This window comes from Salmo salar, chromosome 01 (genome assembly GCF_965601325.2).
Source record: "Salmo salar chromosome 01, fSalSal1, whole genome shotgun sequence".
In the NCBI taxonomy this organism is placed as follows: domain Eukaryota; kingdom Metazoa; phylum Chordata; class Actinopteri; order Salmoniformes; family Salmonidae; genus Salmo; species Salmo salar.
In genome coordinates this window covers 80,720,258-80,745,049 of record NC_138291.1, presented here as the reverse complement: position 1 = coordinate 80,745,049, position 24,792 = coordinate 80,720,258, and the positions used below count along the sequence as shown (strand labels likewise).

Sequence of the window (24,792 nt, the reverse complement as noted above, 5' to 3'; positions counted from 1 at the left end):
AGATGAAAGCAGGTTCACACTGAGCACATGTGACAGACTTGACAGACGTGACAGAGTCTGGAGACGCCTGCTGCCTGCAACATCCTCCAGCATGACCGGTTTGGCGGTGGGTCAGTCATGGTGTGGGGTGGCATTTCTTTGGTGGGGCCGCACAGCCCTCCATGTGCTCGCCAGAGGTAGCCTGACTGCCATTAGGTACCGAGATGAGATCCTCAGACCCCTTGTGAGACCATATGCTGGTGCGGTTGGCCCTGGGTTCCTCCTAATGCAAGACAATGCTAGACCTCATGTGGCTGGAGTGTGTCAGCAGTTCCTGCAAGAGGAAGGCATTGATGCTATGGACTGGCCCGCCCGTTCCCCAGACCTGAATCCAATTGAGCACATCTGGGACATCGTGTGTTGCTCCATCCACCAACGCCACGTTGCACCACAGACTGTCCAGGAGTTGGCGGATGCTTTAGTCCAGGTCTGGGAGGAGATCCCTCAGGAGACCATCCGCCACCTCATCAGGAGCATGCCCAGGCGTTGTAGGGAGGTCATACAGGCACGTGGAGGCCACACACACTACTGAGCCTAATTTTGACTTGTTTTAAGGACATTACATCAAAGTTGGATCAGCCTGTAGTGGGGTTTTCCACTTTAATTTTGAGTGTGACTCCAAATCCAGACCTCCATGGGTTGATAAATTGGATTTCCATTGATTATTTTTGTGTGATTTTGTTGTCAGCACATTCAACTATGTAAAGAAAAAAGTATTTAATAAGATTATTTCTTTCATTCAGATCTATGATGTGTTGTTTAAGTGTTCCCTTTATTTTTTTGAGCAGTGTAGTATGCAGCATCATCTAGATATGCTTGTGTAACAGTGTAGGCTATTAGCGCGCACCACCGCTAACTAACTAGCCATTTCACATCGGTTACACTTGCACCAAAAGTTCAACATTCACATTCTGCTACCATTTCTGTCAAGCCATCTATGCAGTTTGATGCAAAAAAAAATCGATAAATCCAACATATGCACCACAGAACATACTGCCTCTGCAACACAATGCTGCAAGGCAAACTCAGCATTCCATTGGAAATGAATGTACTTCCTTCTAGTATACCAAAATGCAATGATGCTGTCGGTGTGACCATGTGTAATGTACTGGTGAACCCTGTCGGTGTGAACAAGGCGTTTGAGGTACGTTTGCTCCCGTTTGGTGGGTGTGGCTTCAAGCAATGAATTACGGATTTAAAGGGAAGTAGCGATGCTGACAGCGTCCCACAACCCTTCCGATGTTTCAAATGGTCGTTCTCTACTGCAGCGTAGTACGGGTTACGTTTAGGGTACAGAAGCCCCAAGGACCCCAGATGGCATGACTCATTATTAAACATGGCTAGAATTTAAATAGCCAGTGCTATGCGGGATCATTGGGATGTCCCTACCTTATTCATTTAAACATTAATTTAAAATGTCAACTTCAGTGGAGTAGAGACGTCCCAATGATCCCGGATAGCACGGACCAATCGCAATTGCGTCCTCGCTCCTCCTCAAACCCCATTAGATGAGAAAGCCAGAAGTCCCGCCCCTCCGACCTACTCCTCCAATGGGTTTTGAGGAGGCGAGGAGAACGCGATTGAGATTCCCCCATTGAGTCCATGAGGAGGCGTGTGTGTGACTTTGGTAGAGGCAGTTTTTGAACTAAAACTTCACTGTTGACTGAAGAGAATTTACATGCTAAGCATGTAGTAATGATTTACCACTGCTGTTTTAACCGTGGTTTTGTACGAACCATTCGTTTGGTTCATGTGCCGGTTGAGCAGTGTTTAGCCGCAAAGTAAGTTAGCTTAGCTAGCTAGGTAAAGTTAGCTGGCTATCAGAGATTCGAGGTCGTTTGCTGGTTGTTACATTGAGCTGTTGCGATATGCATAACGTTGACATGTGGTGTTACTATGTGGCCGTTGTATAAGCTATATTTGCAACTTCTCATCCTAGCTTACTTTCAACAGGAAACAGTCAACCGAGAAGTGAACGTGCAGATACCTTATAATTATAGCTAGTTGAACAAGCTATAAGTGTGTAGTAGTACAGAATGCTGCTCTCCCTGGTTGTGCACACGTACTCGTTGCGATACTGGTTTCCTGCGGTGGTAATGCTAGGCACAGCTCCGGCTTATGTGCTGTCATGGGGTGCATGTCGTGTGCTTACCGCTGTCCTACCATCAAGACTATACCGCAGGATGGACGACCACCTCTATAACATCTACCAGAGCCTCGTCCTATTTTTCTTCGAAAACTATACCGGGGTGGAGGTGAGTAGGCCTGCATTTCATTTTAAGGACTCACATTGAACTGTTAGGTCCTAAATGGAATTGCATGCAACCTGTATTGCCCCCTGGCTTGCTATACGATAGCTGATTGCACGTGGGGAATCCTCATTGCAGTCAACCTATCCTGAAAATGATCGGTCAAGCCATACGAGCTGTTGAATTTTAGTGCGCGCATGCACTGTACATTATGGTATCGCGCGGAATATGCTTGAAAGGGGAGAATCTCCGATCTATGAACCTCTTCTGAACATATTTAGTGTTGCCAGTGAATTGTATGATGGCGTGATGTTTACACCCAGTAACTTGATTCAAAAAGTGAGGTGAATTTGTATTGACTTTATTCACCCTTTTTTTTGTTTCGCTTCGGAAACGCGCTAGATCGGTTAGACCATCTTTAGTGATTGAGATTGCTTTTAACTATGATTGCAATTGGATGTCATGACATAAGTTAGGTCAGGAATAGTCTTGCTGCAAAGAAACATCTAACAACTTTATAAAGGCACAGTTCTGATTTAAAATCATATTCGGATTAGTATAGCCATGATTGGAAATTCTAATCATATCCTATTGTCAAATATGATCATGTATAATATTTGAATGGTTATTTTTTTTATTGAAGAGCTAATTCAAATAGATTGCCAATACAAGTATTTACTGGGTTAGTTTCATCTCATATTCCAAAAATATGTATCCTGTATTTGAGACTGAGTGTTAGTTTAACATACTCTTTCAAATACGGTATGTACCATTTTGAAAATACACATCGCATTTGTAATAATGGCATTTATCCCATATTGGAGACTCGATAAAAGGACCTTTTCAAATATTTTGTCAGCTAACTCAGTGTATTTATGTTGTACAACTACTCAATCACATTTTATTTAAATCCCTTTATGCATCAGCAGATGTCACAAAGTGCTTATACGGCTAGATACCCATCCTTAAACCCCAAAGAGCAAGTAATGCCGATGTAGAAGCAGTGGCTAGGAAAAACTCCCCTAGGAAGACAGAGTGAAACCAGGCTCCGAGGAGTGGCCAGTCCTCTTCTGACTGGGCGGAGTGGAGATTATAAGAGTACATGGCCATTAGGGCCAGATCGTTCTTCAAGATTTTCTAACATTCATAGATGACTAGCAGGGTCAAATAATAATACCAGTGGTTAAAGAGGGTGCAACAAATCAGCACCTCAGGAGTAATTGTCAGTTGGCTTTTCATAGCTGAGCATTCAGAGGTAGAGAGAGGTAGAAATGGCAGGTCGGGGACAAAGTAGCACAACCAGTGAACAGGTCAGGGTTCCAACTACTCCACTATCTGTTATGCATTAGAAGCATTTTTACTTTACCATTTTGGAAATGCACCCCTCCAAACATACTTACATCAATCACATAAGCGATAATGGCATTCATCCCTATTAAAGACTCAATTAAAAGACTGTTTCAAATACATGAATCAATTGAGTTTACTTAGTGTTACAACTACTCCACTATCTATCTTATGTACTAAAAGCATTTATACTGTACCATTTTGAAAATGCACCTCCAAACTACTTACACTACATGACCAAAGGTATGTGGACACCTGCTTGTCGATCATCTCATTAAGAAATCATGGACTTTAATATGGAGTTGGTCCCCCCTTTGCTGTTAAAACAGCCTCCACTCTTCTGGGAAGGCTTTCCACTAGATGTTGGAACATTGCTGCAGGGACTTGCTTCCATTCAGCCATGAGCATTAGTGAGGTCGGGCACTGATGTTGGGAGATTAGGCCTGGCTCACATTTGGCTTTCTAATTCATCCCCAGGGTTTAAGGGGTTGAGGTCAGGGCTCAGTACAGGCCAGTCAAGTTCTTCCACACCGATCTCTACAAACCATTTCTGTATGGACCTCGCTTTGTGCATGGGGCATTGTCATGCTGAAACAGGAAAGGGCCTTCCCCAAACTGTTGCCACAAAGTTTGAAGCCCAGAATTGTCTAGAATGTCATTGTATGCTATAGCGTAAGATTTCCCTTCACTGGAACTAAGGGGCCTAGCTCGACCCAAACTTTACAGTTGGCACTATGCATTGGGGCAGGTAGCCTTCTCCTGGCATCCGCCAAACCCAGATTCGTCCATCGGACTGCCGGATGGTGAAGCGTGATGCAAAACTCCAGACAACGCGTTTCCACTGCTCCAGAGTCCAATAGTGTCGAGGCACAGATCTGGGGAAGGGTACCCTAAAATGTCTGCAGCATTGAAGGTCCCCAAGAATACAGGGGCCTCCATCACTCTTACATGGAAGAAGTTTGGAACCACCAAGACTCTTCCTAGAGCTGTCCGCCCAGTCAAACTGAGCAATCGGGGGAGGTGACCAAGAACCCGATGGCCACTGACAGGGCTCCAGAATTCCTCTGTGGAGGTGGTTGTCCTTCTGGAAATTCTCCCATCTTTGCAGCACTCCACCAATCAGACCTTTATTGTAGAGTGGCCAGATGGAAGCCACTCCTCAGTAAAAGGCAGATGACGGCCCACTTGGAGTTTGCCAAAAGGTACCTAAATGACTCAGACCATAAGAAACAAAATTCTCTGGTCTGATGAAAGCACGATTTGGCCTGAATGCCGGTAAAGCATGATGATGGCGGCATGCTGTGGGGATGTTTTTCAGCTGCAGGCACTGGGAGACTAGTCAGGATCAAGGGAAAGATGAACGGCGCAAATTACAGAGATCCTTGATTAAAAACCTGCTCAGGACCTCAGACTGGGGGGGAAGGTTCACCTTCCAGCAGGACAACGACCCTAAGCACACAGCCAAGACAACGCAGGAGTGGCTTCGAGACAAGTTTCTGAATGTCCTTGAGTGGCCCAGCCAGAGCCTGGACATGAACCCGATGGAACATTTCTGGAGAGACCTGAGAATAGATGTGCAGCAACGCTCCCCATCTAACCTGACAGAGCTTGAGAGGATCAAAAGAGAAGAATGGGAGAAATTCCCCAAATACAGGTGTGCCAAGCTTGTAGAGTCTACCCAAGAAGACTCGAGGCTGTAGTCACTGCCAAAGTTACTTCAACAAAGTTTGAGTTAAGGGTCTTGTAAATGAAATATTTCTGTTTTCCATTTTTTATAAATGTGCTTTGTTGTTATGGGGTATAGTGTGTAGATCGATGAGGAAAAACAATTGAATCAATTTTATAATAAAGTTGTAACATAACAAAATGTGGAGAAAGTCGAGGGTTCTGAATAATTTCCGAATGCACTATAGGTCTGCTGATTTAGTCAGTGACAATGGAGTAGTCAATTACTGCTTTCTGTGTAGCAAAGCCATATTGAACAACTGCTTCATTCTTCAGTCATACCTGTTTTGTAGAGAAAATGCCTCAACGTCAAATGGAATATCTACTCTGTGCTCCCAAGCTTGTATGCTAGCTCTGTTAGCATCCTCATACTCTTCAGACTTTGTGGCTGTGTTATTTAGTGGGAACCCGTTAGCATGGCAGGCTCTGGTGCCTTCTTGCCGTGGGCTCCAAACAATTGCTCTAATTGTGTAGCAACTTGTCTGTTCTCTTTTTTTTTTTTTGGTCACCATGTTCTCTGTGGAGTTGGCTATGGGAGTTTTGTCACTTTTCCCTCCTTGGCTTAGTGCTAGCATGCTAGCTGACTGACATCTGGAATCTATGTAATTTAGATTTTCTTGCTATTAGATTTCCCTCAGCCTGGTGAAGTGCCCGCCTCCCCCTTGCTTTTGTAGCTAACTCAACCTGCATTCTTTGAAAGGTTTTATCAACGGATGAGCCCTAGCCAACAATCTGTAAGTCTCTGCTCTCTTTGCTTTTGATCTGTGGTTATGTTTTAGTTGTGGTGGTCTAGCTGGTCTCCAGTAGTTGGGCTCTGGCTTGCTGACCATAACTGTGGTGATTGGCTAGGATGGCGAGGCTAATAGCTATTTGGTTAAATGGCTAACGTTAGCTGGCTGGCTAGGATTACTGCATATAGCTAACATTCTTTGATAACTGGTTAGATGATGTTGAGGTGAATCCAGGCCCTGCAGTGCCTAGCTCCACTCCTACTCCCCAGGTGCTCTCTTTTGATGACTTTTGTAACCGTAATAGCCTTGGTTTCATGCATGTTAACATTAGAAGCCTCCTCCATACGTTTGTTTTATTCACTGCTTTAGCACACTCTGCCAACCCGGATGTCCTAGCCCTGTCTGAATCCTGGCTTAGGAAGTCCACCAAAAACTCTGAAATCTTCATCCCAAACTACAACGTTTTCAGACAAGATAGAACGACCAAAGGGGGCGGTGTTGCAATCTACTGCAGCGATAGCCTGCAGAGTTCTGTCCTACTATCCAGGTCTGTACCTAAACAATTTCAAATTCTACTTTTAAAAATCCACCTCTCTAAAAACAAGTCTCTTACCGTTGCCGCCTGCTATAGACCACCCTCGGCCCCCAGCTGTGCTCTGGACACCATATGTGAACTGATTGCCCCCATCTATCTTCAGAGCTCGTGCTACTAGGTGACCTAAACTGGGACATGCTTAACATCCCAGCCATCCTACAATCCAAGCTTGACGCCCTCAATCTCACACAAATTATTAACGAACCCACCAGGTACCACCCCAAAGCCGTAAACACTGGCACCCTCATGGATATCATCCTAACAAACTTGCCCTCTAAATACACCTCTGCTGTTTTCAACCAAGATCTCAGCGATCACTGCCTCATTGCCTGCATCCGTAATGGGTCAGCGGCCAAACGACCTCCACTCATCACTGTCAAACGCTCCCTGTAACATTTCAGTGAGCAAGCCTTTCTAATCGACCTGGCCCTGGTATCCTGGAAGGATATTGACCTCATCCCATCAGTAGAGGATGCCTGGTTATTTTTTTAAATGCCTTCCTCACCATCTTAAATAAGCATGCCCCATTCAAGAAATGTAGAACCAGGAACAGATATAGCCCTTGGTTCTCCCCAGACCTGACTGCCCTTAACCAACATAAAAACATCCTGTGGCGTTCTGCATTAGCATCGAACAGCCCCCGTGATATGCAACTTTTCAGGGAAGTTAGAAACCAATATACACAGGCAGTTAGAAAAGCCAAGGCTAGCTTTTTCAAGCAGAAATTTGCTTCCTGTAACACAAATTCAAAAAAGTTCTGGGACATTGTAAAGTCCATGGAGAATAAAAACACCTCCTCCCAACTGCCCACTGCACTGAGGATAGGAAACTCTGTCACCACCGATAAACCCACTATACTTGAGAATTTCAATAAGCATTTTTCTACGGCTGGCCATGCTTTCCACCTGGCTACCCCTACTGCAGTCAACAGCACTGCACCCCCCACAGCTATTCGCCCAAGCCGTCCCCATTTCTCCTTCTCCCAAATCCATTCAGCTGATGTTCTGAAAGAGCTGCAAAATCTGGACCCCTACAAATCAGCCGGGCTAGACAATCTGGACCCTTTCTTTCTAAAATTATCTTCCAAAATTATTGCAACCCCTATTACTAGCCTGTTCAACCTCTCTTTCGTGTTGTCTGAGATGCCCATAGATTGGAAAGCAGCTGCTGTCATCCCCCTCTTCAAAGTAGGGGACACTCTTGACCCAAATTGCTACAGTTCTATATCCATCCTACCCTGCCTTTCTAAGGTCTTCGAAAGCCAAGTCAACAAACAGATTACCGACCATTTCGAATCCCACCGCACCTTCTCCACTATGCAATCTGGTTTCAGAGCTGGTCATGGGTGCACCTCAGCCACGCTCAAGGTCCTAAATGATATCGTAACCGCCATCGATAAGAAACAATACTGTGCTGCCGTATTCATTGACCTGGCCAAAGCTTTCGACTCTGTCAATCACCACATCCTCATCGGCAGGCTCAATAGCCTTGGTTTCTCTAATGATTGCATCGCCTGGTTCACCAACTACTCTGATGGAGTTCAGTGTGTCAAATCGGAGGGCCTGTTGTCCGGACCTCTGGCAGTCTCTATGGGGGTGCCACAGGGTTCAATTCTTGGGCCAACTCTTTTCTCTGTATACATCAATGATGTCGCTCTTGCTGCTGGTGAGTCTCTGGTCCACCTCTACGCAGACTACACCATTCTGTATACTTCTGGCCCTTCTTTAGACATTGTGTTAACAACCCTCCAGATGAGCTTCAATGCCATACAACTCTCTTTCCGTAGCCTCCAACTGCTCCTAAATACAAGTATAAGTAAGTGCATGCTCTTCATCCGATCGCTGCCTGCACCTGCCCGCCTTTCCAGCATCACTACTCTGGACGGTTCTGACTTAGAATATGTGGACAACTACAAATACCTAGGTGTCTGGTTAGACTGTAAGCTCTCCTTCCAGACTCACATCAAACATCTCCAATCCAAAGTTAAATCAAGAATTGGCTTCCTATTTCGCAACGAAGCATCCTTCACTCATGCTGCCAAACATACCCTCGTAAAACTGACCATCCTACCGATCCTCGACTTCGGCGATGTCATTTACAAAATAGCCTCCAATACCCTACTCAACAAACTGGATGCAGTCTATCACAGTGCCATCCGTTCTGTCACCAAAGCCCCATATACTACCCACCACTGCGACCTGTACGCTCTCGTTGGCTGGCCTTCGCTTCATAATCGTCGCCAAACCCACTGGCTCCAGGTCATCTACAAGACCCTGCTAGGTAAAGTCCCCCCCTTATCTCCGCTCACTGGTCACCATAGCAGCACCCACCTGTTGCACGCGCTCCAGCAGGTATATCTCTCTGGTCACCCCCAAAGCCAATTCCTCCTTTTGCCGTCTCTCCTTCCAAGTTCTCTGCTGCCAATGACTGGAACGAACTACAAAAATCTCTGAAATTGGAAACACTTATCTCCCTCACTAGCTTGAACCTCTTACATCTAGACGTTCCGCTAGCGGAACACCTGCTCCAATATCCAATGATGGGCGTGGCGCGAAATAGAAACTCCTCGAAAATCCGAAAACTTCCATTTTTCAAACATATGACTATTTTACACCATTTTAAAGACAAGACTCTCCTTTATCTAACCACACTGTCCGATTTCAAAAAGGCTTTACAACGAAAGCATAACATTAGATTATGTCAGCAGAGTACCCAGCCAGAAATAATCAGACACCCATTTTTCAAACTAGCATATAATGTCACAAAAACAAAACCACAGCTAAATGCAGCACTAACCTTTGATGATCTTCATCAGATGACAATCCTAGGACATTGTTATACAATACATGCATGTTTTGTTCAATCAAGTTCATACTTATATCAAAAACCAGCTTTTTACATTAGCATGTGACTAGCATTCCCACCGAACACTTCCGGTGAATTTACTAAATTACTCACGATAAACGTTCACAAAAAAACGTAATTATTTTAAGAATTCTAGATACAGAACTCCTTTCTGCACTCGCTATGTCCAATTTTAAAATAGCTTTTCGGTGAAAGCACATTTAGCCCGGCCATCACAGGCTAGCTATTTTGACACCCACCAAGTGTGTCACTCACCAAACTAAGATTTACTATTAGAAAAGTTGATTACCTTTGCTGTTCTTCGTCAGAATGCACTCCCAGGACTTCTACTTCAATAACAAATGTTGGTTTGGTTCAAAATAATCCATAGTTATATCCAAATAGCGGCGTTTTGTTCGTGCGTTCAAGACACTATCCGAAGGGTAAAGAAGGGTGACGTGCCCGACGCGTTTCGTGACAAAAAAAAATCTAAATATTCCATTACCGTACTTCGAAGCATGTCAAACGCTGTTTAAAATCTATTTTTGTCATTTTTATCGTAAAAAAGCGATAATATTCCGACCGGGAGTCGTTGTTTTCGTTCAAAGAGAGAGAAAGTAAACATTGTGTCTGCTCGTGCATGCGCCTCCAGTCTCATTGTCCTCAGATCGACCACTATCCAAATGCGCTAATGTTTTTCAGCCATGGCCTGCAAAGCCACCATTCATCGTTCTCGCGCCTTCTGAGAGCCTATGGGAGCGTTAGAAAATGTCACGTTATGCCAGAGATCCCCTGTTTTGGTTAGAGATGATCAAGAAGGCCAAGAAATAGTCAGAGAGCGCTTCCTGTTTGGAATCTTCTCAGGTTTTGGCCTGCCAAATGAGTTCTGTTATACTCACAGACACCATTCAAACAGTTTTAGAAACTTTAGGGTGTTTTCTAATTATATGCATATTCTAGTTACTGGGCAGGAGTAGTAACCAGATTAAATCGGGTACGTTTTTTTATCCGGCCGTGCAAATACTGCCCCCTATCCCCAACAGGTTAATATAATACATCAATAAAATCAATTTAGCCTCAAATAAATAATGAAACATGTTCAATTTGGTTTTAATAATGCAAAACAAAGTGTTGGAGAAGAAAGTGCAATATGTGCCATGTAAGAAAGCTAATGTTTAAGTGCCTTGCTCAGAACATGGGAACATAGGAAAGCTAGTGGTTCCTTTTAACATGAGTCTTCAATATTCCCAGGTAAGAAGTTTTAGGTTGTAGTTATTATTATAGGAATTATAGGACTATTTCTCTCTATACGATTTGTATTTCATATACCTTTGACTTTTGGATGTTCTTATAGGCACTTCAGTATTGCCAGTGTAACAGTTTAGCTTCCGTCCCTCTCCTCGCTCCTACCTGGGCTCAAACTAGGAACACATCGACAACAGCCACCCTTGAAGCAGCGTTATCCATGCAGAGGAAGGGAAAAACTACTCCAAGTCTCAGAGCGAGTGACGTTTGAAACGCTATTAGCGTGCACCCGGCTAACTAGCTAGCCATTTCACATCGGTTACACCAGCCTAATCTTGGGAGTTGATAGGCTTGAAGGGGTGGGTATAATTTGTGGAACGTTCCAACAGGAATCGGTTCCAAAAAACGTAAAGTAAAAGGTTGCCAACCAACAACGCATACAAACCTAGCTAACTAGCTGCCGAATAGGCATCAACTCAACACGTAGCTTATTCTTAATGTTTGTCCATAGGCAAACAGACATGTGAGGACAGACATTTTTCGGAATAAACGTGATGAGTGAAAAATGCTATGAAATAGACCACTCCCTACCCGGTATCTTATTCTGCTGCTATACAACTTTGTATGCGTTGTTTTTTGGAAACCTTGTTATTTACGAAGTTTTTGGAATAGATTCCTGTTGGAACGTTTCACAAATTATACCCACCCAGGTTGAAGTCATAAACAGCGCAATGCTTGAAGCACAGCGAAGGGCTGTTTGAATGAATGCTTTTACGAGCCTGCTGCTGCCTACCATCGCTCAGTCAGACTGCTCTATCAAATCATATACTTAATTAAAATATAATAAACACACAGAAATACGAGCCTTGGGTCATTTAATATGGTCGAATCCGGAAACTTTCATCTCAAACTTTTTTTTTTTCTTTCAGTGACATACGGAACCGTTCTGTATTTTATCTAACGGGTGACTAAGTCTAAATATTCCTGTTAGGCATTGATGTTTATGGTTAGGTACATTGGTGCAATGACAGTACTTTTTTCGCAAATGCGCTTGTTAAATCAACACCCGTTTGTCGAAGTAGGCTGTGATTCAATTAAAATTAACAGGCACCGCATCGATCATATGCAATGCAGGACACATTAGATAAACTAGTAATATCATCAACCATGTGTAGTTAGTGATTATGTTAAGATTTATAGTTTTTTTATAAGTCTAATGCTAGCTAGCAACTTACCTTTGCTTCTTGCTGGCCCCGTGTTACAGGTAGTCAGCCTGTTAATCCTTGTGGAGTGTAATGTAAGGCAGGTGGTTAGAGCGTTGGACTGGTAACTGAAGGTTGCAAAAACGAATCCCCCCTGAACAAGGCAGTTAACCCCCGTTTCTAGGCCGTCATTGTAAATAAGAATGTGTTCTTAATCTGACTTGCCTAGTTAAATAAAGGTGTAAAAAAAAAAAAAAAAAAAATCAGCAAATCGGTGGCCAAAATACCGATTACCGATTGTTATGAAAACTTGAAATCGGCCCCAATTAATCGGCCATTCCGATTTAATCAGTCGACCTCTTATTGACTGTATGTTTGTTTTACTCCATGTGTAACTCTGTGTTGTTGTATGTTGTCTAACTGCTTTGCTTTATCTTGGCCAGGTCGCAATTGTAAATTAGAACTTGTTCTCAACTTGCCTACCTGGTTAAATAAAGGTGAAATGAAATGAAATGAAAAGATAGTGTTATGTATTTCCCAAACTTTGGTTTACTTTAATGTAGCTGTAAGCCAGGTGTTGATTGCACTGCACAAGTCAGGCAATTGCTAACGTAAAGTTGATTTGTAACAATAAATTCATAAAGTATTTGCTTGTTGGCTGAAAATGAAGTTATTCATTTGATGTTATTTCAGTTGGAGTTTACATTACAGAGAATATTATATCACCTCAAACATTTCCTGACATGGTTTCGGGAATTCTGATTGGTTTAAGTAATAACTTGAAAAATAGAAAAGTGAGGTGTGACTTTGCGTTGGGACTTTTGATGTGTATACTAATGCAAATCCATATGTTACATGTAGTTACGTTTATGTTAACTACCCTTTTAATAGTTTTATTCTGTGTTAGAGGTCATACCAAGGATCAATTTGAAGACCCCTTGAAGTATAAAATGTATAAAAGTTTTTGATGGAACATTTTATTTGGCCTTACTGCTATTAGCCCATACAAACTCATTGAATAACATATTCACTACATGGAACAACAGATAGTCCTTTCTCAAAATTAAGGCAGTTTGTTCTGTGTCTGACCTATATCTGAGATATAAGATCGGGACACATTTTTGGAACTAAACAGTCTCCATATATACTTCCATTCATTTTTCAACTGTTACTGGGTGTCCTTCAGACAAGTCTTGTGAGGCCTGTAGGCGTCCTAGAGCAAAACAACCGTGTTCGTGAGAGTCTCACCTTTGCACAGAGCGGTCATATTAGTGTATAGCCCAAACGGTTTGGACACTATCGTTTTTGTCTTCTCGAAAACTGATTATTTTTTAACAATCTAACTGAAACCAAACCGGTTGTCATTAATGTTGGGTTACTTCACCATTTACATCATTTAGCAGACGCTCTTATCTAGAGCGACTTACAAATTGGTGCATTCACCTTATGATATCCAGTGGAACAACCACTTTACAATAGTACATCTATATCTTTTTTGGGGGGGGGTAGAAGGATTACTATATCCTATCCCAGGTATTCCTTAACCTCTTGAGCATCTGATCCCGTTAGCGGGATCAAAATCCAGCGAAAAATCATATCGCCAATTAGCATTAAAAAATTATCATAATTTTTATAGATACACCTCTCCTGAATCGACCCACGTCGTCCGATTTCAAAAAGGTTTTACAGGAAAAGCAAATCATTAGATTATATTAGATGAGTCCATCGTAAAAAGCAGCTTCATAGCCATTTTCCGACCAACCACTTCCATCACATATTATCAATAAACAGCTAAATGTAGCACTAACCTTTTACAAACTTCATCAGATGGCACCCCTAGGACATCATGTTATACAATGCATGCATTCTTTTGTTCAATAAAGGTCATATTTATATATAAAAACAGCATTTTACATCTCTGTCTGACGTTGACTACCTAATTTCCCCTCAAAAGCGTCCCGGTAAACAATGCTACGTTTCAATAAATTGCTATACTATAACGATTTTTTAAATGTATATTGTCAATCTAACATTTATAGATGAATATCTCTTGAGAACACCCGTCATACCAGATTTTAAATTAACTTTACTGGGTAATCACACTTTGCGATAAAAGGAGATGCGATACTCAGAAAATCAGCTAATATACAGTGCTCGGCGCCATCTTGGACGCAACAGTATGAACCATCTCATCTTCAATAATATTGTCAATAATCGCCTACCTTTAGTTGTCTTCATCAGAAAGCATCCCAGGTCCACAACAGATGTATTTTCGGTCAAAAAGTCCATACTTCACGTTCCATTAGCCTGATGTTGGTAGCGCGTCCTATGGCTCTCTCCAAACGCAGCTCTGCACTTCATACTGAAAGCAATCCTCGCGCATGTAGGTTCGTTCAAACATGTCAAACGTTGTATAAAATAAATGTTCAGGGCCTCTAACACCAAGAGAGCCAATAAGATTCGAGGGGGATGATTTCATTGCCTTTAAAACCGTTTCCAAAGGTGGGGGCAGACATGGCCGCCGGCGTCATAATGGTGATGGCCCATCCCCTGTGACCAATTTCAAACTCCTGTCATTCACTGAGTTTTGACTCTATAAGGCTCAAACCACTGTGAAAGGACTGGCGACATCTAGTGGAAGCAATAGGAAGTGCCAAAATATTCCTAAACCCCTGTGTTTTTCAATGGGATAGGTTTAAAGTCAATACAACACATCAGGTATCCACTTCCTGTCAGAAAATGTCTCAGGGTTTTGCCTGCCAAATGAGTTCTGTTATACTCACAGACACCATTCAAACAGTTTTAGAAACTTTAGAGTGTTTTCTATCCATATATAATAAGTATATGCATGCCCTATCTTCTGAGTTTGATTAGTAGGCCGTTGAAAATGGGAACGATTTTTTTTCAAAATGCGCTGTGGCGCCCCCTATCCTAGGGTATCCTCAAGAGGTTTTAACCTCTTGGGGCTATGTGGGACGCTAGCGTGCCACCCGTGGTGCACCCTATCAACAGCAGGTGCATTTCAAGAGCGGCAAATTTGAAACCAAATAAATGTCAAAATTCAAATTTTTCAAACATACAACTATCTTACACCCTTTGAAAGATAAACATCTCCTTAATCTAACCACGTTGTCCGATTTCAAAAAGGTTTTACGGCGAAAGCATAAAGTTAGATTATGTTAGGAGAGTACATTGACAATAGCTGTGTGTAATGTTTTGTCAATTCAAAGACAGGCGTCACCAAAACCATAAAACCAGCTAAAATGATGCACTAACCTTTGACAATCTCCATCAGATGACACTCCTAGGACATTATGTTAGACAATGCATGCATTTTTAGTTCTATCAAGTTCATATTTATATCCAAAAACAGCGTTTTACTATGGCGTTGATGTTCAGGAAATCGTTTCCCTTCAATAACCGGCAGTCAAGTCAGCACCACAAATTAAATAATTAAAATTAGAAAACATTGGTAAAATATTATATTGTCATTTAAAGAATTATAGATTTACATCTCTTGAACGCAATCGACTTGCCAGATTTAAAAATAACCTTACTGGGAAATCACACTTTGCAATAATCTGAGCACTGCGCCCAGAAAAATACGCTTTGCGATACAGACAAACGGCCATGTTGGAGAGATCTAAAATCGAAAATACTATGTAAATAATCCATTACCTTTGATTCTCTTCATCAGATGTCACTTCCAGGAATCCCAGGTCCATAATGAATGTAGTTTTGTTCAAAAAAGCTCTGTGTTGTTAGCACATGATCTAAGCCCGCCGGACTTCACTTCATGAACGAGGGGAAAAAATATATTTACGTTCGTTCAAACATGTCAAATGTTGTATAGCATAAATCATTAGTGCCTTTTTTAACCAGAACATGAATAATATTCAAGGTGGACGAATGCATTCTCTTTTAAAACGTATTGGAACGAGGGTACCCAACATGACCTCGCGCGCCAGAGTCTAATCGGCCATCACAGTTCCAAGGCTCTTGTTCGGTCAGATCTCATAGTAGAAGATTCAAAACACTTTGTAAAGGCTGGTGACATCTAGTGGAAGCAATATGAAGTGCCAAAACATTAATCAGCCCCTGTGTGTTTCAATGGCATAGGCTTAAAGGTAATTCAACACATCAGGTATCCACTTCCTGTCAGAAAATGTCTCAGGGTTTTGCCTGCCAAATGAGTTCTGTTATACTCACAGACACCATTCAAACACTTTTAGAAACTTTAGGGTGTTTTCTATCCATATATAATAAGTATATGCATATTCTAGTTACTGGGTAGGATTAGTAACCAGATTAAATCGGGTACGTTTTTTTATCCAGCCGTGAAAATACTGCCCCCTAGCCCCAACAGGTTAAAGAGGTGGGGTTTCAGGTGTCTCCGGAAGGTGGTGATTGACTCCGCTGTCCTGGCGTCGCGAGGGAGCTTGTTCCACCATTGGGGTGCCAGAGCAGCGAACAGTTTTGACTGGGCTGAGCTGGAACTGTGCTTCCGCAGATGTAGGGAAGCGAGCAGGCCAGAGGTGGATGAACGCAGTGCCCTTCGTTGGGTGTAGGGACTGATCAGAGCCTGAAGGTACGGAGGTGCCTTTCCCCTCACAGCTCCGTAGGCAAGCACCATGGTCTTGTAGCAGATGCGAGCTTCAACTGGAAGCCAGTGGAGTGTGCGGACGAGCGGGGTGACGTGAGAGAACTTGGGAAGGTTGAACACCAGACGGGCTGTGGCGTTCTGGATGAGTTGTAGGGGTTTAATGGCACAGGGAGGGAGCCCCGCCAACAGCGAGTTGCAGTAATCCAGACGGGAGATGACAAGTGCCTGGATTAGGACCTGCGCCGCTTCCTGTGTGAGGCAGGGTCGTACTCTGCGAATGTTGTAGAGCATGAACCTACAGGATCGGGTCACCGCCTTGATGTTAGCGGAGAACGACAGGGTGTTGTACAGGGTCACGCCAAGGCTCTTGGCACTCCGGGAGGAGGACACAATGGAGTTGTGAATCGTGATGGCGAGATCATGGAACGGGTAGTCCTTCCCCGGGAGGAAGAGCAGCTCCGTCTTGCCGGGGTTCAGCTTGAGGTGGTGATCCGTCATCCATACTGATATGTCTGCCAGACATGCAGAGATGCGATTCGCCACCTGGTTATCAAAAGGGGGAAAGGAGAAGATGAATTGTGTCGTCTGCGTAGCAATGATAGGAGAGACCATGTGAGGATATGACAGAGCCAAGTGACTTGGTGTATAGCGAGAATAGGAGGGGGCCTAGAACTGATCCCTGGGGGACACCAGTGGTGAGAGCATGTGGTGCGGAGACGGGTTCTCGCCACGCCACCTGGTAGGAGCGACCTGTCAGGTAGGACGCAATCCAAGAGTGAGCCGCGCCGGAGATGCCCAACTCGGAGAGGGTGGAGAGAAGGATCTGATGGTTCACAGTATCAAAGGCAGCAGATAGGTCTAGACGGATGAGAGCAGAGGAGAGAGAGTTAGCTTTAGCAGTGCGGAGAGCCTCTGTGACACAGAGAAGAGCAGTCTCAGTTGAATGACCTGTCTTGAAACCTGACTGATTTGGATCAAGAAGGTCATTCTGAGAGATAGCAAGAGAGCTGGCCAAGGACGGCACGTTCAAGAGTTTTGGAGAGAAAAGAAAGAAGGGATACTGGTCTGTAGTTGTTGACATCGGAGGGATCGAGTGTAGGTTTTTTGAGAAGGGGTGCAACTCTCGCTCTCTTGAAGACGAAAGGGACGTAGCCAGCGGCCAAGGATGAGTTAATGAGCGAGTCCTCTATGGAGCAAAATAATGGCTAGTTAAAAACGTGTGATTGTGGTCTGTATACATTTAGTGCTTTATCAGTCTGGGACATTGCATTAGGCATCCAGTTTTACCTGTGGTATGCTTTTTTTATTGTTTTGGTTATTTTATGTGGCACCACGCCTCTTAAATGTGAAGTCCCCATATTAGATTTGTATTTATTCAATTCTGTCTGGTATGAGAACAGTAGCCCCTTTCTGCAAAAGTAGGATGTCTGCGGAAAGCTGAGTATCTTGGCTATTGATCTGTGCCTTAAAGCCGTTGGTGTGACTTACATTCATATGCCCATATATGGTAGTTAAGAGCAGGCCGAGCCGATGACCTAATTTCAGTATTGCTGCTACCTACGTTCCGGTTAGGGTTGCGAAGCATAAACATGGAATACGTTGATTCACACCTAAATCCAGGACTCCACAGATCATGATGATGTCTTATTTGTCTCTCTGTGACCTACCGCTATTGACCACCAGCCCTGAGTCAAAATGTTTATTTTACACTAGGGCTGGGCAATATGGCCAAAATATCATGTGGTATTTTTCCAATTCAATGGTATTTTATGTTTTTGATTAATAAAAGTTCTACATTTGCTTTGAGTAGTGTGTGACCCTAGGCCACACATATATTCAAAATTATTTCAATGGGTCTTTCTCCATTCTGATTGTTTGTTTTATACTGTTCAATTCAACTTCAACCTAAAATAATTTCCTGCATTTCCATCAATTTCTGCATTTCCTGCGCTCATTTCCACACTGCCACAATATGGGCAAAAAACTAGGCCTTATTTTTAACCAAATGTTGCGATTTAGATCAAAACACTTGGGTGAACTGTTGGAATCATGGAAATAGAATGTTTATTCTAATTCCATAGTTAGAATACTAATAATAGTGGGCACTTTGAATACAGTGTTTGACATGACAACGAATGAAAAATGCAATGGATGAGTTATTGTGACAGGGTAGGAACCAAAGTGATGTTCAGTGTTTCCTAGGGGCCCTATAATCTTTGGCTACATTAAATCTTTATTCATGTAGCCAACATAGGCAAACCATAACTATTTCTCTTTGATTTAGAAGATACTGTTGCACAAACATGCTGATTTAGGCCTCCACCAGCACTGGATCAGGCTGTATTAGCTAGCTACATTTTCTCTGACTTTTAGCCAGCTGACTAGCGATTAGCATTAGTGGCTAACACGATGTAGCTGAACTTGCTAAGACAATACAAACTAGCTGTTTGCTGATGTAAGAAACACAAACTAATATTGTAATTATAGAACGCTTGTGGATTTATATTAAGATTAAAGTGGAAACAACTTTGTTGCATGTACTGCGTTGACCATTAGACATGGCGTATCACATTTAACAAACATTCAAATACTGTTATAGAGGGTAAAGTAAAAACCCAAACCGGTCCGTGCATCAATACCAGTATAGTAAAATACGGTATACCGCCCAGGCCTATTTTACACAACGTTTTCACCAAACAACTAACAAAGTAAGCTTTGATTTGGTCTGTGTTTGAGCTATTGCTACATGGGGGTTATGAAATGAATCCTTAGGTTGTTAGGAACAAATCTAGCCTATTGCCAATGTTATCTGATTTATGTATGACTTAACTTCACAGCCATTCTTTTGTGGTTCATCTTTGTTTGCTATTTAGGCCTAGTCTGGTGACGACTTCATTTATTATGGGTGTTCTTGCATATGGCTTTCAAAATGATATTTCACATAGGCCCACAGTGGGAATACCAGTAGACACGTTGAAGACCTGGAATTCCCTACTATTTTCAAACATTTTGGGTGTTTCTCAATATGCATTATACCGTGCTCCAAGCAAGAAAATTGGAGCATGCAACGGTCAGAGAATGACTCCAAATCAAACTGTCAAACTAGCTGGCTAGCTATATTAATACGATTCACATATAGCTAGCTTCACAAATTCAAATGTTTATGCGTTCTCAACCCTCTCGTCGTCACAAGAACGTCATTGGAGAACTAACTCGGAGCATGAGTGTGGATAACATTAGTATGCATATTGAGAAACACTCTTTGTTTTATGAAGCACACCAACACTTCTGAGTTGTGGTGTTTTAACAAGTGGCAAAGTTGGTTCATTAACAGCTTCTAAAAGGCTAAGACGATGAGACCCGTTTTTATGAACAAAACACTTAAGACACAATTGGCTTGCCTCAGCACAAACCCAGGATTTTGTGGAAAATCCAATTAATGTCTAATTACAAACATTCGCATAAATTTCAGTTTGGTTGCCACCCAAATTTCTTCCATTTTGTTTCTGTTTGTCATTATGTCCTTATGTCTTTTAGGCCAAGTAACAGTATTCATTCTTCTTTAGATTGTTATTTATGGAGACGTGCCAAAGAAAAAAGAGAATGTAGTCTACCTTTCCAACCATCAATGCACAGGTGAGCTGTTCCTTTTCAACAAAATGCTTAACTAATTAATTTCTGTTCATTCTGAGCGAGAATAATTTGTTAAAGTTTGGCACATGATGCAGTTGGACTAAAACCCTTGCTTTCTCTTGTCTTGTCATACAGCGGACTGGATCATTGCTGACATGTTAGCCATTAGGCAGAAAGCACTTGGCCATGTGAGATACGTCCTAAAAGATGGGCTGAAATGGCTCCCATTATACGGATGGTATTTCTCTCAGGTAATATATTTATCTAAAAGTTTTGGACTGTTAGATGCTATAATATATATTGTGCTTATTGGTAAGAGCTATTTAAGCCTATTTGGTATCAGTTTTCTTATCAAATGTTCATTTAGCATGGAGGTGTCTACGTGAAGCGAAGCGCAAAGTTTGACGAGAAGGCAATGAAAAAGAAGCTCTCTTCACAGACAGTGTTGGGAACACCAGTAAGTATTTAAGGAGCACACTGACAGAAACTGTCTGATTTATGAATGTTATTTACTCCCAAAAGCATTTTTGGTGATAAGCATGTTATTTCTTGCATCGAAGCCAATAACTTTTTACATCACTGCCAACAAAACTAATATTTAATACTGTCACTTCATTCAATGGATTTTATTGATGGGCTGTGAGGCTGCCAGTGAAATACCATAAAAGTGCTCTTACTTTATCCCAATTTGTCATTCTTTGAAGAGCATTGCTATTCTAAAATATACAAAATACATGAAACCAACTGAAATATTTATAATGGCCGTTTTGGTCACTGGCATGTCCGTTCTAAATGTTTCCCTGTGCCTAGTCCATATCAGGAAGAACAGCTGTTGCCAAATAACTTTTTCCCAGGACACGAAGATCCACAGCTTGTTGTTTGAGCTTCTGGGCTACCCTTTGTCCCTGGGCTTCTGTGCTAGCATTTTATCATGATTTTCTGACTAGTCTTGTCTTCATGACACCCAGGTTTTCATATGTGCATGGGTACAGTGCATTCGGAAAGTATTAAGACCTTTTTCCACATTTTGTTATGTTACAGCCTTTTCCTCATCAAGCTACACGCAATACCCCATAATGGCAAAGCGAAAACAGGTTTTTAGGAATCTTAGCAAATTTGTTAAATGAAAAACAGCTTATTTGCATAAGTATTCTGACCCTTTGAATTGAGACTCAAAATTGATCTCAGGTGCATCCTGTTTTCGTTGATTATCGTTGAGATGTTTCTAGAACTTGACTGGAGTCCACCTTTGGTAAATTAAATTGATTTGACATGATTTGGAAATGCACACATCTGTCTATGTAAGGTCCCATAGTTGACCGTGCATGTCTGAGCAAAAACCAAGCCATGAGGTCGAAGGAATTGTCTGTACAGCTCCGAGACAGGATTGTGTCGAGGCACATATCTGGGGAAGCGTTGCAAAACATTTCTGCAGCATTGAAGGTCCCCAAGAACACTGGCCTGCATCATTCTTAAATAGAAGAAGTTTGGAACCATCCAGACTCATCCTAGAGCTGTCCGCCCGCCCAAACTGAGCAATCGGAGGAGAAGGGCCTTGGTCAGGGAGGTGACCAAGAACCCGATGGCCACTCTGAAAGGGCTCTAGATTGCCTCTGTGGAGATGGTTGTCCTTCTGGAAGGTTATCCCATCTCTGCAGCACTCACCCAGTCAGGCCTTTTATGGTAGTGGCCAGACAAGCCACTCAGTAAAAGGCACATGACAGCCCGTTTGGAGTTTGCTAAAAGGCACCTAAATGATAAAATCAAGATTCTCTCGTCTGCTACAGTCAATATTTAACTTGGCCTGAATGCCAAGCGTCACGTCTGGAGGAATCCTGGCACCATCCCTACGGTGAAGCATGATGTGGCAGCATCATGCTGTGGGGATGTTTTTCAGTGGCAGGGACTGGGAGACTAGTCTGGATCGAGGGAAAGATGAAGAGCGCAAAGTACAGAGAGATCCTTGGTGAAAACCTGCTCCAGAGTGCTCAGGACCTCAAACTGGGGCGAAGGTTAACCTTCTAACAGGACAACGACCTTAAGCACACGGTCAAGACAACGCAGGAGTGGCTTCGGGACAAGTTTCTGAATGTGCTTGAGTGGCCAGAGCCCGGACTTGAAACCGATCGAACATCTCTGGAGAGACCCATCCGACCTGACAGCGCTTGAGGATCTGCAGGTGTGCCAAGCTAGTAGCGTGATACCCAAGAAGACTCGAGGCTGTAATCCCTGCCAAAGGTCCTTCAACAAAGTGCTGAGTAAAGGGTCTGAACACTTGTGATATTTTGCTTTGTCATTATGGGGTGTTGTGTGTAGATTAATCAATTTTAATATAAGGCTGTAACGTAACAAAGTGGAAAAAGTCAAGGGCTCTGAATACTTTCCGAATGCGCTATATGTAGAGTGTAGAAACAGTCTTAGACTACTTACCTTACGAGTAATGATGTGCTGATCTCCCCTGCAAGTCTTCACTTGCTGTAACTAAACCCCCGTTTGTTTTGATTTCTGTGCAGATGTATCTTGTCATCTTCCCAGAAGGAACCCGATACAACCCTGAACTCAAGAAGATGATCAGCGACAGTCAGGCTTTTGCCACTAAAGAAGGTGCTCTTTCATACTTTCACATTGATTTATAAATTCCGAGCTAGTGTATTCTTTCATGACTAATAGCAAAGCTTTGGGAAGGATTAACGAATAGAGGTCATGTAGGGGTAATGCATTGGAACGGGTACTTCACCTTCTTCCCCTCCCATGCTTAATGGATTCCTTATCCCACATTGAAAGTGATTGTTGTAGCACTGCTTTCTTTTTAAACCTTTAACCTCAGCAACTTCCCAGTGGCCATGTTCAGTGGCAGAATACAGAGGAGGACTCAATCCCTAACTTTTTTTTAAAACGGTATAATGGTTTTTGGGTCATAAGGTATTTGGTAACAAGGTTTTGAACAAATACAACTTGCAATTTAAAAGCAAGATACATTTACTGTAACAGCGGATACAATCTACCCTCCCAACTAACTTTTTGCAATCTTTTGTCAAAATCTCACAACCCAAATGTTTGTTGACCGCATTAGAGTGGATCCTTAGAACAGGCGGCTTTTCATTTTGCCTATTTTTTTTTATCCTTGTCAGTGGATTGCTGGTACAGTGCTAAGAGTTTGGCAGCTTGGACCAGTGAGCTCCTTTTAATTAAATATTCCAGAGGCTGTAGCTTATAAATTGGGCAAAAGATTAATTTGTGATTACAAAAGTATGTTACTGCTGACCTGTAAGTGATTTATGTTGGTAGACCTAATTCTCAAGAGCAAGTTGAAAGGTTTGAAATGGTTTCTTGTTTTATGACCTTTTGTTTCATAAAGTAGGATATTTTCGTTTGGTAGCCGACTACCACACTACATGGCCAAATGTATGTGGACACCTGCTCGTTTAACATCTCATTCTAAAGTCATGGGCATTAATATGGAGTTGGTCCCACTTAAACTGCTATAAAAGCCTCCCCACTTCTGGAAAGGCTTTCCAGTAGATGTTGGAACATTGCTGCGGGGCCTTGCTTCCATTCAGCCACAAGCATTAGTGAGCTTGGCTACTGATGTTGGGCGACTACGTCTGGCTCGCAGTCGGTGTTCCAATTTATTCCGAAAATGTTCTATGGGTTTGAGGTCAGGGCTCTGTGCAGGCCAGTCAAGTTCTTCCACACCGATCTCGACAAACCATTTCTGTACGCACCTCACTTTGTGTACGGGGGCATTGTCATGCTGAAACAGGAAAGGGCTTTCCCCAATCTGTTGCCACAAAGTTGGAAGCACAGAATCGTCTAGAATGTCATTGTATGCTGTAGCTTTAAGATTTTCCTTCACTGGAACTAAGGGGCTTAGCCCGAACCATGAAAAACAGCCCCAGACCATTATTCCTCCACCAAACTTTACAGATGGCGCTATGCATTGGGGCAGGTGTTCTCCTGGCATCCGGCAAACCCAGATTTGTCAGTTGGACTGCCAAATGGTGAAGCGAGATTCATCACTCCAGAGAACGCGTTTCCACTGCTTCAGCCGACACTTGGCATTGCGCATGCTCATCTTAGCCTTGTGTGTGGCTGCTCGGCCATGGAAACCCATTTCACGAAGCTCCCGATGAGCAGTTATTGTGCTAACGTTGCTTCCAGGGGCAGTTTGGAACTCCGTAGTGAGTATTGCAACTGAGGACAGACGATTTTTATGCGCTGAAGCACTCGGCGGTCCCATTATGTGAGCTTTTGTGGCCTAACACTTCTCGGTTGAAACGTTGCTCCTAGACGTTTCCACATCACAATAACAGCACATACAGTTGACCGGGGCAGCTCTAGCAGGGCAGAAATTTGACGAACTGACTTTTTGGCATCTTATAACAGTGCCATGTTGAAAGTCACTGAGCTCTTCAGTAAGGCCATTCTACTGCCAATGTTTGACTATGGAGATTGCATGGCTGTGTGCTCTATTTTACACACGTCTGCAACGGGTGTGGCTAAAATAGCCAAATCCACTAATTTGAAGGGGTGTCCACATACTTCTTGTTTACTATAATGTACTTATTTTTCTATACTT

At 42.7% G+C, this 24,792-nt stretch overlaps 1 protein-coding gene across 2 annotated transcripts in view; it reads left to right on the top strand.

The window, feature by feature from the left end:
• The first annotated feature begins 1,305 nt into the window (after positions 1-1,305).
• Positions 1,306-24,792, top strand: part of LOC106612554 (1-acyl-sn-glycerol-3-phosphate acyltransferase epsilon) — a 51,514-nt gene continuing 28,027 nt past the window's right edge. Inside the window, exons 1-6 of one of the 2 annotated variants that reach the window (XM_014213810.3) lie at positions 1,306-1,820; positions 1,993-2,294; positions 20,147-20,216; positions 20,349-20,464; positions 20,581-20,670; positions 22,727-22,817. In XM_014213810.3, the coding sequence (XP_014069285.1) occupies positions 2,076-2,294; positions 20,147-20,216; positions 20,349-20,464; positions 20,581-20,670; positions 22,727-22,817 (586 nt within the window). In that variant the 5' untranslated portion in view covers positions 1,306-1,820; positions 1,993-2,075. Of the gene's footprint in view, positions 2,295-20,146; positions 20,217-20,348; positions 20,465-20,580; positions 20,671-22,726; positions 22,818-24,792 lie in introns of both variants that reach the window. The other variant, XM_014213805.3, reaches the window with a different exon arrangement.